Source organism: Lepidochelys kempii, chromosome 7, assembly GCF_965140285.1.
Source record: "Lepidochelys kempii isolate rLepKem1 chromosome 7, rLepKem1.hap1, whole genome shotgun sequence".
In the NCBI taxonomy this organism is placed as follows: Eukaryota; Metazoa; Chordata; order Testudines; family Cheloniidae; genus Lepidochelys; species Lepidochelys kempii.
Window position 1 is genome coordinate 111671924 of NC_136386.1, and position 16640 is coordinate 111688563.

At 37.0% G+C, this 16640-nt stretch overlaps 1 protein-coding gene across 2 annotated transcripts in view; it reads left to right on the forward strand.

Moving 5' to 3' along the window:
* The window catches only part of GFRA1 (GDNF family receptor alpha 1), a 204632-nt gene that overhangs the window by 158615 nt on the left and 29377 nt on the right, over nt 1-16640 (forward strand). The window contains exons 6-7 of one of the 2 annotated variants that reach the window (XM_073354262.1): nt 3514-3648; nt 7551-7729. In XM_073354262.1, coding sequence (XP_073210363.1) covers nt 3514-3648; nt 7551-7729 — 314 coding nt within the window. The remainder of the gene's footprint in view (nt 1-3513; nt 3649-7550; nt 7730-16640) is intronic. The other variant, XM_073354261.1, reaches the window with a different exon arrangement.

Consider the following 16640-nt stretch of genomic DNA (forward strand, 5'->3'; position numbering starts at 1 on the left):
AGACATTGGGTAATTATCACTACAACTTTTAGTTACAAATTGAGAGTAGATAAAGTGATTGCATTCAACTTCAAAAAGAAGGTGTGTGGGGGGGTGAGTCTTATCATTTGCAGCTAACTTCAGTTCTGCATAACTTTCAGGATTTCTTTAAGACCGCTTATAATGTTTGTTTTTCTTTGTCTTCCATTTCATTTGTGAAACAATTTAAATATTCCTGTCAATGTCTGAGTGACTGAAAGGCACTCACATAGTGCTGCACACATTGATGTGGTATTTGGCAGCCCCCCTTTTTTTTGAGGATTATAAATTCTAGGCTCTATGGACCAAGTTGGCTCTTTCAATCTGCACTGTGGGTCTCTAATATGTATCTTCATCCATTCCACATGCCCGGCTACCACTGACAATACATTTGCTCTAGTTGGGAGCAGAGAGAAGTTTGCCCTAAATCTCCAGGCTACTGGGTGTGGAATGTAGGTGCTGAAAAACTTATTCAGCCAACAGCTGCCCTCATTAGTGCAATTCTAAAGTAATTCTGTTGACTTTTGGGGTTGGAATCAATGGAGTTATTTCAGATTTACACCAAGTTCACTAAAAGCAGAAGGGGAATATAAACTTTTAAAAATACTTGAAGAATGAGCCATTTAAAATAATTAAGGGGATGATTGGTCAACCCTTACTCAAGTTTGTGAACGCTTACTTAGACTGGGAATGACTTCAATGAGTCTACTCATTTAACTAAGTGCTCACCAAAATGAATAAGGGCTGCATAATCTAGATCAATGGAGGGCATTTTCAGTGTTTCCTTTAGGACATGTAATGCATTCTTTATTTTGGTTTAGTTGTTGCTTTACCTGAGCCTGAAATGTAAATATTAGAATACTTATCCAATAATTTGTGCAAAAAAAAAATTAAAATGGAAGCACAGATACATGATCATAGGTTGTTGGCAATGTTTAAGAAATGCAGTCATAAAAACATAGACATTTAGGGCTGCTCAAGAGGTCATTTGGTCCAGCCCCTTGCCCTGAGGCAGGACCAAATATAGCTAGACCATCCCTGACAGGTGTTTTGTCCAACTTGTTCCTAAAAACCTCCAATTATGGGGATTCAGCAATCTCCTTTGGAAGCCTAGTCCAGTGCTTAACTATTCTTATGGTTAGAAAGGTTTTCCTAATAACTAACCTAAATCTGCCTTGCTGCAGAGTTATTAATAACTTCTTGTCCTATCTTCAGTGGACCTGGAGAACAATTGATCACTGGCCTTTATAATAGCCCTTAACATATTTTAGGACTGTGTAACGATGCTGGTTCTGTTGGGACCCAACTGAGAGTGCCAATTCAGGACAAATTGCTTCAAGCAGGGCAGTTACAGGCCAAGGCTGGGGTTTCTATGCACACCAAGGCAAACCAAACCAGTCAAACAGAGAAGACTTTGGTTCTACCCTACTGGCTAACCACAAGTCACACAAACAATTCCCTTAGACACTCCAGTTTCCCAGTATCATCACCAGTGCCACTCGTTATGGGGACAAATGGTCATGAAAACCAATACCCCAGTAAAAGAAAAAAGGCTCTCTCAATCCCAAAGGACCAAGCCCCAGACCCAGGTCAATATACAAATCAGATCTTACCCACAAATCATGCTGTTGCCAATCCTTTAGAATCTAAAATCTAAAGGTTTATTCATAAAATGAAAAAGATATATATGAGAGCAAGAATTGGTTAAATGGAATCAATTACATACAGTGCTGGCAAAGTTCTTGGTTCAGGCTTGCAGCACTGATAGAATAAACTGCAGGTTCAAATCAAGTCTCTAGAGTATATCCACAGCTGGGATGGGTCAACAGTCCTTCGTTCAAAGCTTCAGTGTAGCAAAGTTCCTCCAGAGGTAAGAAGCAGGACTTAAGACCAGATGGAGGAGCTGCAGCAGTTTTTTTATATTCTTTAGCCATGTGGTCTTTCTTTCTTTGTTCCAAAGACAAGCTGTCCATCACATGGCATGGAAAAATCTCAGAGTTCTGTCCATTGGCATGTCCCTGCATACCTGCTGAGTCGCAAGGCGTGTCTGCCTTCTCTCAATGGGTCAGTTGTATAGCTGATGGTCCTTAATGGGCCATCAAGCAGGCTGGGCAGAGCTGACACCAACTTGTCTGGAGTGTTCCCCAGAAGCATAGCACAAGTTTGAAATACAGACAGTACAGAGCCAATATTCATAACTTTAACTACAAAAATGATACACACATATAGACAACATAATCATAATCAGCAAACCATAACCTTGTCTTAGACACCTCATTTGACCCCCTTTATACAAGATTTGGTGCCACTACAGGACTTTGGTTGCAACAATGATCTATACGGTCCCAGCTTATGTCAATAACATGTCAGACTGTTATTAGGTTCCCTGCTCAGTCTTTCTTTTTTCAACACTAAACATGCACAGTTTTATCTTTCCTCATAGGTCAGATTTTCTAAACCTTTCATCATTTTTTATTCTCTCCCCTGGACTCTCTAATACTTGTGCACATCTTTCTTAGAATATGACACCAGGATCTGGACACAGTACTCCAGCTGAGGCCTCACCAGTGCTGAGTAGAGTGGGACAGTTAGCTCTCGTGTTGTATATGCAACACTCCTATTACTACACCCCAGAATTATATTAGCCTGTTTTGCAACTCCATCACACTGTTGACTCGTGTTCAATTTGTGATCCACTATAATCCAGCTCTTTTTCAGGAGTACTACCATTTAGCCAGTGATTCCCCATTTAATAGTTCTCCATTTGATTTATCCTTCCTAAGTATAGTACTTTGCAATTGTCTTTTTATTAGATTTCCTCTTGTTGATTTCAGACCAATTTTCCAATTTGTCAATGTCATTGTGAATTCTGATCCTGTCCTCCAAAGTACTAGCTACCTTGGCCAGTTTGGTATCATCCTCAGATTTTTATAAACATACACCCCACTACAGTATCCAAGTCACTAATGGCATTGACACTAAAAGCAGAGTTATTAGTAAATTGAAAGCTGCAGGAAATAAATTCTAGCTAGTTATGAAGATTAATTATATTGTTTCTGTGTTCCTCTCCTACCACACTGTGGGCAGAACCTTTCAGAACAGTGGAGTCTTGGTGTTAGCACCCCATTGAGATGTATGAGGAAGTTCAGATCTCTCATAGTTATTGTTTCAGACTGTCTGCAAACTCATGTGGACATCTCAGCATCAATTACACTACAGTCAAGTTTTCACACATTTCTTCACAACCATACCAGCTAGAATCTTTTTTTAAAAATAAAATAAAAATGAAAGCTGAGATTCTGCACTCCACACATGATTCTGAGAGCTAGGGCCTTGTGCACCAGGCCTATAGTGTTTATGTGTTAGTGTTAATATTAATCCATCCCTGTTTCTGTCTTCCACTAGATGATGTTTGTCACTTCTTTGGGTAATATATATAAGGGTAGGACATTACAAAGATTACTGATGGTACAGTGTGTTGCTCTTTGTTAATAGGCACAGTTATGACACCAAACTACATAGACTCCAACAGTCTCAGTGTTGCCCCATGGTGTGACTGCAGCAACAGCGGTAACGACATAGAAGAATGCTTGAAATTTCTGAATTTCTTCCAGGACAATACATGCCTTAGTGAGTACAATATTATAAAATGTCTTCAAACATACATTTATTCATGTTGCAACATGTGCTGTATGGGGTTGTTTCACCTAGTTTTTAAGTACATTGTGATACTTCAAGGCCACTTCTATGCATTTTGATAGATTGGATATGTAGTAGGTTTAGAAACTAGAACTAAAGGTAGCTGAGCAAATCTACCTGATGTTCAAGCTTGTAAACATGAGAAATTGTGGGAGATAATTCCAAATAATAGTGTTACATAATGTGGAAAAATTCATCTACCAACAGATTATATTTTGGGTGGCCATCAAGGAAGGTCTCTACCAGAAAATTGCAAGATCTAAATGGCTTGTGTATAATGTGAGAAATAGGCTAAAAGGGTTTTATACAGATATACATGAATTGGGATTTTATTATCAGTACTCTCTCAGATACTTGAAATTTGGTCACAAACTTCTCTCAAATGATTTTTTTCACAATGAGATCCTGATACAGCAATTTAATTGAGATTGTTACATTATGGTTTTAATAGCCCAACTTACTTCCAGTTGAGGGCCTCTGAGAAGTCAGTTTTGGTAGACTTCCTTTCCAAACTTCATTTTGCCAGCACACTTATAACTCAATGATAGGGAGCGCACACCAGAATTTCAGAGAAACGGTTTATTGCTGATGTAGGGCAATACAATATTTAGGTAGTCAGGGGAGTCATACAGCACACAAACTTGGTCACCTCTTTTAAAAAAAAAAACAGAAAGTTATATTAGCAGTGGGTCTGAAGTAGGGCATTCTCTAGTTGGGGATAGGGGAGTGATAGTGAAATTCCATCACTGGGCTATCAGAGACCTTGCACTTCTCTAAGACCTTGTCTCTAAGAATCTTGCAGTGGTTTGTAGGGTATGTGTAGCTACATGCCTCAGTGAAAAGCTCCCCACTGCCAGAGCCTTTCCCCACCTGTATTACACCCGTCAGAGCCTTTCACCACTGCTTGCTTCTTTCAGTGCAGTGGGAAAAGGCTCTGGAGATGGGAAGGCAGCAGGACACTACAGTGCTAAAAATAGCAGCGTGGATGAGTGAGGCTCTGCTTGAACATATGGAGAGCTGTGTAAGATGTATACCCTTGTGTTCAGATGTATAGGGCACTCTGCTCTATTCACTGGGTACTCTACGCTACTCACTTAAGCAGTGCCTCATTGCATACACTGTTATTTATAGGTTTCAGAGTAACAGCCGTGTTAGTCTGTATTCGCAAAAAGAAAAGGAGGACTTGTGGCACCTTAGAGACTAACCAATTTATTAGAGCATTTATTTATTTATACCTATTCTAGCTGGGCATGTAGTGTTAGTACTCTACACACCATCAAAGGTGTTGACTGCCCTAAGACCATTTTTATCTTTTGCCTCTACCCAACAGTCTCTCAACATGAAATACTTCCATTAAGCATCAGTTCTGTGTGCAGAACGATGACAGGGTTGAGCCCTATTTGTTAAAAGCCTTGGAAGGATTGCTAGTCAGGAAAGGTTAATGTAGATCATTGGTTAAGCAATCAATTCCAAGTGGGATTCTAAACGAGACAGGGGAACTGTATAGCATCCATACTTTCTCCAAGCTGCCTCTCACACATATAACATTTCATATTTTATAACATTTCATATTTTGCTAATTTGTAAGTGTGTTCATTAGTCATTACTATCATTTTACAAGTTCCTTTTAGACTTTAAGTGTACACCAATCCCTTTGTCCCTGCTGGAATAAAAAGTTTAATGACAATAAAGCAGTGACATTAGAGGTCACTATGAGAAAAATTATACTTACCCTCACAGGGAAACCTCTTCTTTGTGAAAAAAATTTAAATTAAAGGTGTTCCTGGTTTAGTAGCATTTCACAGAGGGAGAAAAAGTGTTCTCGTGTCTTTTCATAAATGGCCTTTCAACATGGGAGAAAAAAGCATTTGTTTCAGAACAGAGACTAAAGAAATCAGTTTTAATTTTTAAGTATAGTATTATTTACATGTATTCTGCTGTTGGAAAATGAAGAATTATAGGTCCTGGTCCTTCAAACACCACATGCATAACTGTATGAATGTGAGTAGTCCTGCTGAAGTAAAAAGAAATACTCACATGTGTAAAGTAAACTGCATGTGTGTTTGCAGAATCTGGGCCTTACCTGAAAATGGCCAGCCTTTAAAAAGCCAGAATCCCACATTTCTAAGGCCTAAATGATAGTACATTTTGAAATCCCAACCAGTATTCCTTTAATTCTGTTATAACTCCCAACTGTGGCACCTTTAAAAAGAGGTTGGCCCATTTCAAATCCTAAAGTCCTTTATTAAACTTTATTTTTATTAATATTTTAAATGTTCTTCTAATACACACAGTGTTGCTTATTCTGCATACTATGACCTTGATCCTGCATACACTTGTGCACTGGATAATTGCACTGGGTTGAATGGGACTCAGGTTATCCAGCGCTATAAGTGTTTTGGAGGGTTTGGGCATACATACCAGATAGCGGAGTAGAGGGGAAGAACTGGTAAGCAAGGGGAAAAGACAGAGCAAAAGTGAGTTAATACAGATGATTGAAACAGTCAGCCAACTACTAGAGCAGTTAAGCGTTTGCCGTGGCATCTTACTCTTATTATGTTCGTCTGCTATGTTATAGTTATAAAATTCATGCACATTGTTACAAAAACATAGATACACAGAAGGAGGAAAAAAGAAAAGAGAGAGTTATAAGAGTAATTATAAGAATTATAATTTTATTTTAAATTATAAGAGTAATTTTATTTTAAAAACTAGAGGGTGCCTCCATATTCTCCTGTAGCTTCTCCTACAGCACTGAAAACAAGAAGCTGGCGCACTACTTACTTTAGGTAATTGTCTGGTCTCCTATGACATTTACTGTGTGAAAAATACTGCAGCTTACCTTGTTTAAGAGAGAATACTGGACAGGAAAATCCTTTTGTACTATTCTCACTTTGCCCCCCATCAATCCAACCAATTGTAATGCCTTTTTTATGAATCAGTCTCTGTTTGGTGGAACGCTAAGATCAGATTCTAGAATAAACTGCATCTTTCTAAGATGAGGGCTAAATGTAAATTATTTTATAGTGAGATGGATGCCAGTGAAGAGTATTGTTAATAACTTCCCCATTCAAGTCCCATGTGAAATTGTTTGGTTTCTTATACAGTGAGGTGGAATAAGAAATCCCTAAATCCATGCTGAATCCCCAAGGACCTGATTAAAAACTGTTTTTCTATTCATTTGTATTAAAAAAACCCACACACAACCAATTTACCCTTGCCATAAACACACTCTTTAATCCCATGAAATTGATAAACTTTCTAACCTTTATATTCTAAACTTTTAGTTTAAACACACTTCTCTCACTTTGTTTTGTAGATTTTGTTTGGAAACTGGTCATCTTAGTTAAACAGTCCCTTGTTTATGGGAACATTGGTTTTAAAAGCAAGCTGTGGAAATAAGTCAATATATTGCTTGCTATTTATGTTTGGCTTGTTGCATAACATAATTTATCAGAATTAGGACACAACATACATATTGTACTTTAAGTCTCACCAGTTAAGTTTTTTGAAGCTTTTGAATGCTAATTTGCTCACAGAAGATTTAGGGTTTTGAGCTTCCATAAAGAATGGCTGAAAATATTTCAGGGAGAATTTAGCAGTAGATAAACCTGTGGCCCCAAAATTCACATTTCTGACATGTATTCAAAATAAATTGAAACTAGCTTTTCAATATAAATACGTGAGTTTGAACAAACAAGGACAAGATTTTGCATGGGAGAGCATTTTTGGAGTTATTTCTGTTCTATGGCATCAGGTTATTTTTAATGCCAATTCTGCTGTTTGTGGCATTGGTTTATATGCAGAATTTTCTCTATACTTGTTTTCTACAGAAAATGCAATTCAAGCCTTCGGCAATGGTACAGATGTGACTGTGTGGCAGCCAATCCTACCAGTACAAACCACCACAGCAACAACTACGACAGCTTCCAGATTTAAAAACATGGGTTCAGAGAGCACCAACAACGAAATATCCACCCACAATGATTTACCAGCATGTGCAAATCTGCAGGTAAGATTGTTTCGTAAGTGCTACATCGAGACAGCAATATAAATGTGCAAAATGGAAAGAAGGAAATTGTTATCGATATAGAATCTGTCACCCCTGCCTGCTGCATATGCAGATACCCAGATAGGCTTGAATTAATCTGTATTCTGCTCTGTTGGTTCTAATGTTGAAGTTATTTATCCCATATTTTGTAATATGTTAAACACTCTTATTTTAAATAAGAAACATAAATAAGAATAGGTTGTACTGGTACAGTAACCCAGGAACAGGACATAGTTATTTAGTGGAACCGCAGCTTTGAATATGAAATTGGCATTCCTGCTACCCAGCCAATATAGACCAAATAGAGATGATGCAATCAATCATTCAAATTCAAAGGTTCCACTGAGTGTGAACTAATGTACCTTGAATCTTCTTCTTGGCCCTTCATCATGTTAGTTACACCAACTTAGACTCATTTAGATTAAAAAGTGAATGTGAACATAAGCATGTACATTGGTATAACTGACATGGGAAAGGGGGAAATGATCTAGGTTACACACTCCCCTCTGAACTGGGCCCAGTGTCCTGCTTCAGTTAGTCAATTCATGGTGTGGCATTGAATCTAAATTTTAAAGAGGCTAAACACTTGCCCAAGGCCATAAATGCAGTTATCAGAAGATTACAGAATTTGGGCAGGAAAAAAACACAGAATTTTGGCAGGGGAGAACATGAGGTGAAAGAAAATTTAAACTGAAAACATCTCTGAGCCAGAGGATTTTAGAAATCCTGTATTATAAAGATTTCTGGTTGTTTAAAGATACTGACTTTGCTCAAGGACAGATCTGCTTGGCCCACTTTTAGTTTTGTCTTCATAGTGGGACAATAGCAATATTACACAAATTAACTGCTTTCAGCTTTGTTATTAAAGTTTCTATCTGACATGAATTTGGTTTTACACTGGACATCCAAACTATTGATCATAGGGGTTAGAAGGGACCGCAAGGATCATCTAGTCTAACCCCTTGCCAAAATGCAGGATTTGTTGTGTCTAAACCAGCCAAGATCTGAAAGTCATTCTTTCCCTGTGAGATAGCTTTTACATTTTTCTTACTTATAAAATATTTGATTGTTGTATTCTTACTGTCAGAAAATATCAGTGTCCACATTTATTTCCAGGGACAATTTGTATATCTCAAGATTTTTCCAGCCTTTATTCTGCTTCCTCATTTTTCCTAATCATTTCCCCATCACCAATTCCTTTTAGTTTCTCCCTTTATTTGGCATGTCAAGTGGGCAAATTTCATATAAACCTAATACATTGCACAGGTGTCATTTACTTGGAAGATATATTGGGGTTAATGACGGTGATAACTGCTTTCTCTTCTTTTCTTTTTACTGTGATTTTGCATATCTATTTTCATTATTAGTCAAGTTTTGTAAGTAATTGCTAATTAACAAGGGATGTATTTACATAGGCATTAGTGACTTGATTTGAAAAAAATATTCATGTTAAAAAAGAAACACAACTATTAAAAAATGGACCTCTGAATTCTTGTGTTTAAAAACAAAAAAATCATGGAGAAAACATTAATTCACTTCATGTTATATTTAATAAGTTGCATTGATGAACTGAGTATTTCTTCCTTAGAGCAGGGATCATGTCTATATTCCCTGTTTGTACTGCCCCTAGCAGATCAGGGCCTCTCGGTGCTACCAAAGTACACATAATAAATATTGGATTGGAAATGGCAGACTATCTTAAATCCCATTGATTTCAGTTGGAGTTCTGAATGTTCAACACGTTTGAAAATCAAGCCGTTTTTCCAAGTAACTGAATTAGCCTCCACTGTCTTCCCTCCCTCCCTGCCCCAGTCCTCTAGCATTTTAAAAGTCACATTATCATCTCAGTCAATCAGCACTGTTTGGGGCAATATCTTCACTTCACAAGTACCACTGATACAGTAGGTCAGGAGTGACATAGGCGTAAATGTCTCTGTGGAGAAGAGTCAACCTCACAGAACTGACCTGCTAGTGTTTAGGAATGTAGCTATATCCGTTTTCAGAAGTACCTGAAGTTATCTGAACCAAACAGCTTTATCTTTTATGAGATGTAACATTCCAGTATCAGCACCTTCCTTGCCTCATAACTGAAGCCAAGCATTTAATAATGGAACGTTTAAAGCAATCAAATGAAGGTTACTCTGTTGGTTTTTATTGAACATACCTTTGTCAGACAATGTGGTGCTACTTTGAATATGACACTTAAAATTAAACGCTAAAATATCATAAAGGAACCAAGCTCGTGGAGACATTCTTAGTACATTTTGACAAGCTGTATTGTCCGTATGATCGCCTCCCATGAGGAGTGTTCCCTTGTAACATTTTCAGAACCTGCACTAGTACTACTGAGAGCACTCTAAGGGGCTTTGTTATAGTCTTCGTGTGGGAGATCAAAGACTCTTTTCCAAAAAAGAGAACACAGCATAAAAATTATGAAACGAAGAATTAAAGGCAAAAGTATCAATACAACAAGACAATTACATTTTAAGCGAAAATGAAAATGATCATTCAGATGATGTTAAGTCTTCAGATCATGATAGGTACAGGGTTGGGTTTTTTTATACAACACAAAGGGGGGTGGGGTGAGGAATGGATTGATTAGTATAAAATGTCATAGAAATGACTAAGTATTAACCTCCTGAAGTTGTAGAATATAGGGCATTAGGTAGCCTGCCAAACTGCCATGTCAGAAATAATTGGCAGTCATATTAGTAACAAGAATGACACTGGCTGAACTATTGTTGCTACATTTTTTCTGACTTCTTCAAAGAGGTCATATGGAAAAGACATTAATGGTTTAATCAATTTGTATGATCTCTGGTACACACACGTTTTCAAGGTGCTAGAAATGCTGGGGATGTTTAAACAAGCTATTTGATACTTGCTGCTTATCTAAAGTCAGTATTTACTTCAAATATTTGTTGGAGGTTTAAAATCATTTTTTGCGAGAGTGATATCATTTTAAAATTGTTCTTCATGTAAAATTACCACTTACAGAAACTCTCCAGGTTCTTGAATTATAATATTCTTGTCATTTCTTTTTCAAACTGAAATACTGAAGTGTTGACTTCTGATGGAAGCTTTTGCTTTAGGTTTTCTGCTAGTTTGCAAGTGAATTACTTTATTAGCATAATGTACTCTATTATGTCCCAAAATTATCTCAGTACTTCATGTTTATGAGGTGGATGCCTGACTTCAACAATACTTATAGGCACTTCAATATACCCTGCTTCTAGGGAAGTTCCCCAATGCATGCAAAAAAAAAAAAAAGTGACCAGTGGCTAGATCTATGTAAAGTGCTCAGCACTTTATAATTGTTGCTCAGCACTCAAAGGATCAGGCCATAAAATATTGTGTACAAAACACATGAAAAGAAGAAAAAAGAATGTTAGTATTAGTAGCTGGAGCCTTGTGTGCACAAACTGTTTTCAAATAATACTTAAAAAAAGCTTTCTCGTGGCTTTGCTCCGTGTTTAGTTCTCTTTCACTGCCATCTTTGGCACCTAGTCTAGTTCTTCTGCATAACCTGTTTCCAGCCCTTGGTGTGATCAGTTAGCAAATGTGAAAAATCGGGCCGGGGGCAGAAGAATAATAGGCACCTACATGAGACAAAGTCCAGAATATCAGAACTGTCCCTATAAAATCAGGACATCTGTTCACTCGAGCAGCACTCCAATCCAGAAATGTACCTCGCACTCCACCCAGCATATCTCCATTGGTGCTGTGAGTCTGCTCAAGATTTAGTATTAAATCACTTTCCCCCAATGTCTTTGGATGTATAGAGGGCCAAGGTGAGGCCAATAATGAAGTTTGGTAGGACAACCACCTCGAAATAAATGGCCATAGTAATATGATATTTAAATGCTATATGAATTATTGTATACATCTGATCTATGATATGAGTAAATACAGAACAAGAAGAATTAATAATGACTCTCGTGGAGAGAGGTGGAATGTTTTAGTAAATATTTTGTAACTGAAGATTGTGTTAATTTAACAGAAATTGCTTTGTTTTCACTGAAATTTTGCACAACAAACGCCAGCTACTTCCCAATCAGTTGCAGGTTCCCTTAGGGCATTCATTATAAAGACCTTGATCCTTCAAGCCTTTGTACAGCATGCTGAAGGGAGTGTGAGATTTTTGAGCTCCTGTACAAATGTGGACAGTGGATGCAAATTTAATTCAGTACAAAGCATGGTCCTTCAGACTGAGGGCAAATAACTGTGGGGCCCCTTGTGCACTTGTTCTTGTACTCTCAAAAGCATATATTAAAAAAAAGGCAGAAGGAAATGGGAATATTTCAGTAATGTCAACTTCAAGCGTTCAAAGATTGTCAGAAACAAACAATCATGATATTTGCTTAAAATAATGAAATTTAAAAAATAATAATGGGGGTCTTTTTAATTGCCTTCTAGTTTTTGAGTCTTTAAAATACATGTGAGTCACATTTTCAAGCTTTTCTCCTCAGCAAATGAGGGCTGCAAGCAACTTTTTTTAAAAAATGAAAGCTGAGATTTGCATGTATTCCCATGACTCCAGGAGCTGAGGCTTTAAGAAAATCACCAAATATTGCAAGACTTGTGATAAAATCACAAGATTTGGCAACACCGGTGTTTGAGGAGACTGGGCCCTATGCACAATCTACATCATGCAAATGAAGCACTTAACTATACTCGTAGGCCAGAGTGTTGCAGGTGCTCATCACCAATCCGTTTCTGCCCAGTGCTTGCAGGCAGAATCCTGTCTATAATTATTTAATGTTTGCAAGTACATAAATGTTAAATAATGTTGCTATAAAATAGGTATTGGTAGAGAGTTTAAAGCTATAATGTAGTGCTCTGAATATCAAACTACAACAGGTGTGCAGCTTCATGGATTGGTAATTGGGTGGTGGGTGAACATAAATAGGAAGCATAGTGAGCATGTAGGTGTTTTGTTGATGTGGGAACAATACAAATGCTGAGGCTGTGCTCTGAATAAAGACACACTGAACTTTATTCCTCTGTGCTGAAGTACTTGCTACTTTGTCTGGCTGCTACCCTCACCTTCCAGCCCTTCTGTGTGGTTTCCTATTTTTTTTGCTTCTTTGCCATTCTGCAAAGAACAACCAAGGGGTGACTGTCTCTGTTCAAATGGCCTTCCAACTCTGTCCCTCAAGAAAACACTTTTTTGGCATTATAACCATTCAGAAAGTTCTAATCTGTGGCAAAAGATTAACAGCATGGTAATGGTCCAATTGCTCTGCCAGAATAAATTGTAAGAAAAACATTTAGAATATTGATTAAAAGTTTCATACTAGAAGATTTAAATTTACCTCCTGTATTTCCAGGATTAGCTGACGTAATGGGGTCAGCGTGCTGGCACAAATGATTTATAGAACACGTATTGGCAGCTTTTCTTCTCAAAAGGAGCATCTTTTAATGTGGCTCAGCAGCAATTCTGCTTTACCTAAAGAAGCCTTGTGTGCTTTGCATTTTCATATTAGTATCTGACAGTCGGAGATAATCTAAAATTTCATCATTAATCTAATTTGGACAGTATTGATCTGAATTCTGTGTTTTCCCAACAAAGAGGCTGATGTCCTACTCCCAACACATTGACCTCAATGAAGTTTTCTCCTGATTTACCTCAGTGTAAACAGAAGAATCAGAACTCAAGAGTTTCCCCCAATAGTTAAAATAGGTCCTATTTAGTTTCACACTTGCTTACTGTAGTGGTTTGATGTCTTCCTCTGAAGCACCTGGTGCTTGCCACCAGCAAAGACAGAAAATTAGACTAGATGGACCTTGTGTCTGATGCAGGATGACAATTTCCTTGTTCCTAGGTGTGAAAGCAGGTACATTGATACTTGAGACTAAATAATGCATCATGATTTCCAAAAAAGAAGGTAGTTTAGCGTAGACTTGCTCTTAACTGTAGCAGCCACAATTGTACAGAAGTACACAAAATAGACCATCTTAGCATAACTCTATCGAAGTCAGCATAATTAATCCATGCATGAATTTGGCCTCATGAGGCTGGTGGATAAATATTGATTTCTCAGTATGCAATATACTTTGCCACGGTCTATTGATTTCAACAGACCAATTTACACCAGCTGAGGATCTAGCCTGATATTACTCTGCATAGGAATTGATGTAATATATGTATGTTTGTGTGTCCATGTCAGGAGGATATTTAAAGGGGTGCTGGTTTTGCCATTAATGGTGCTGTATATTCTTATCTGGGAGTTATATATTATGAGAGAGTAGCAGTTGGTGGGGTTCACGTGACAAATGCAATTTGTTCCCAATTTCACCTCTCCAAACTAACCTGCTGTGTTTTAATAGAGGGCCCATCAACATATAGCCAATACCATTTTTACAGCAGTACATAGATAAATATCTAGACCCTTAGCTGGTTTAAACTGGCACAGCTCCATTGACTTCAGTGGAGCTACATTGGTTTACCTCAGCTGAGGATCAGTGCCCTAGAGCTCTTTTGAAAATCTGGCCCCTATATTTAATTATTAGTCCCAAAATGCATGAAACATTTTTAATTATATACTGAAAGTCAGGTTCAAGGAACTTCTGTTATAGAAAGAAATCGAGATGTTCGATTTTGCATAGTTCAATCGCAATTTAAATTATGTTTTTGTGAATCGTATGCTTTTTATTGTACCCAAATATGATACATATATATTATTGGAGTGCATAATAGTTTAGAGTTATTTCATCAGCAATAAAAGATTTTACAGTTCATTTTTTTTAAAAGTTTTAATAGTCTCAGCATCTTTAGTATATTATAATAATACAGCCTTTTATAGCTGACTGTAAAACTTCAGATTACAGTTTTAGGAATCATGCAATTTTGTTTTATAGTTTAATAATTGTTCAAATGTGAGGTTCCTAAAAACCAATTTAATGACTTATAAAAATACCATTTTACCAAAATCTACTGCACACCTTTAAAGAATACTGAAATTTCAACTGCTAGATATGGACAGATTATAGTTTCTATTCTCAGAAAGCAAATTACTCCCACTAAAAACAGATGTAACATTTGCAGCATTCCCTTAAGCCACAGTTGTTTCACCGTTTTACAGCAAAGTCTCCTCTTATAGGAATAATTGTAGAAATACGAAGCACAAGACTAACTGTGGATCAGAAAATCAGAACATTTCCAATCATGCCAAATGTGCCTATGCATAATTAGTGCTATTGCTTTATAAGGTGGTTCATCATATTAAGGGTACTCTTAATAATAGGTGACTTAATTTCTGTCTCCAAATTCAAATCAATCATATTCTTTCCCTTTAAAATACATCACTTACTATAACATGCAAAAAATGGCCTTAAAGATGGTGCACAGTATTATAATTTAATTTTAGGGCATAACTACAAGTAATAACAATTCTAATGTATCACCCTGTAATAGAAGACATATTATCATTATACTATGAACTGCAATTCTAATGTTCTATATTTGTGGAATATGTCAAAGTGTTTAGTATAAAGAATATTATTTGCTATTTGCTAAATAGTTTAACATTGGTTACAAGGTGTTGGACATGATTCTGATCTCACTTACACCAATGTAAATCAGAACTAATTCCAGTGACCTCAGTGGAGTTATATCAATGTAAAATGACAGGTTTCAGAGTAACAGCCGTGTTAGTCTGTATTCGCAAAAAGAAAAGGAGTACTTGTGGCACCTTAGAGACTAACCAATTTATTTGAGCATAAGCTTTCGTGAGCTAGAGCTCACTTCATCGGATGCATACTCGATGAAGTGAGCTGTAGCTCACGAAAGCTTATGCTCAAATAAATTGGTTAGTCTCTAAGGTGCCACAAGTACTCCTTTTCTTTTTATCAATGTAAAACTAGTTCAGGCAAATGGAGTTCACCTATCTAGTGTTCTCGTGGGATGGGGATGCTGGATAAAATCCTGGTTCCGTTGAAGTCATTATTATTTGTATTACAGTACAGTAGTGCCCAGGAGACCAAGTCATGGGCGAGGGCTTCATTGTGCTGGGCAGTGTAACCAACAGAACAAAAAGATAGGCCTTGCACCAAAAGAGCTAAGTAAACTCCAGTTGACTTCAATGGGGCCAAGATTTCACCCTATGTATTATTTGTTCAGTAAACCACTTGGCACATTTTGAGTGCCACGTACATAATAAATATTTTACCACGATGAACTAAGTTAATTTAATATATTCCCACAGAAAGCATATCAAATAGAAAGAGAAACACACACACATATACACAAAGTAAGGGAAGTGTATGCCTCAGGAGATTAGTAATTGGATATAGAGACATTCACGTCTAAGACTTTTAAGTTTGAAAATGACAAGCTTGGTAGTTACCAGAGCTGGTTGAAATTTTACAAAGTATTTCTCCACTCAAAAAAACCCTGCCTTTTTTTAGAAAGGATTTTTATGTGAAAAACTAACTTTTTCTAATTTTTCATTACATTTTTTATTGAAAAATAATGTGATTTTTAAATTTAGTTTTAAATCAAGAGTTATCAAAGTTTATTGAAGTTTTTTATTTGCTGACCGTTTATTAAACCAATAGTTTCATTAAGCATTTTGATCATTATTTTGACTTATCAATCAGGAAAAAAATTGTAAGTAAACCAAATTAAGTGTCTTTTTGGAACCCCGCATTATTATTATTACTATTTATGGTTGGTATTGTAGTAGCTTCTAGAAGCCGCAGCCCCATTGTGGTAGGTAGTGTACAAATATAGCGCAGGGAAACCCTTCCCCAAAGAACTTACAGTCTAAGACCTCAAGCCTGCAAAGATTTAAGCCCATGCTTAATTTTGTGCACTGTGAGCTGTCCATTGATGTCTAACTTTAGACACCACATTTGGCCGTTTCTGTTG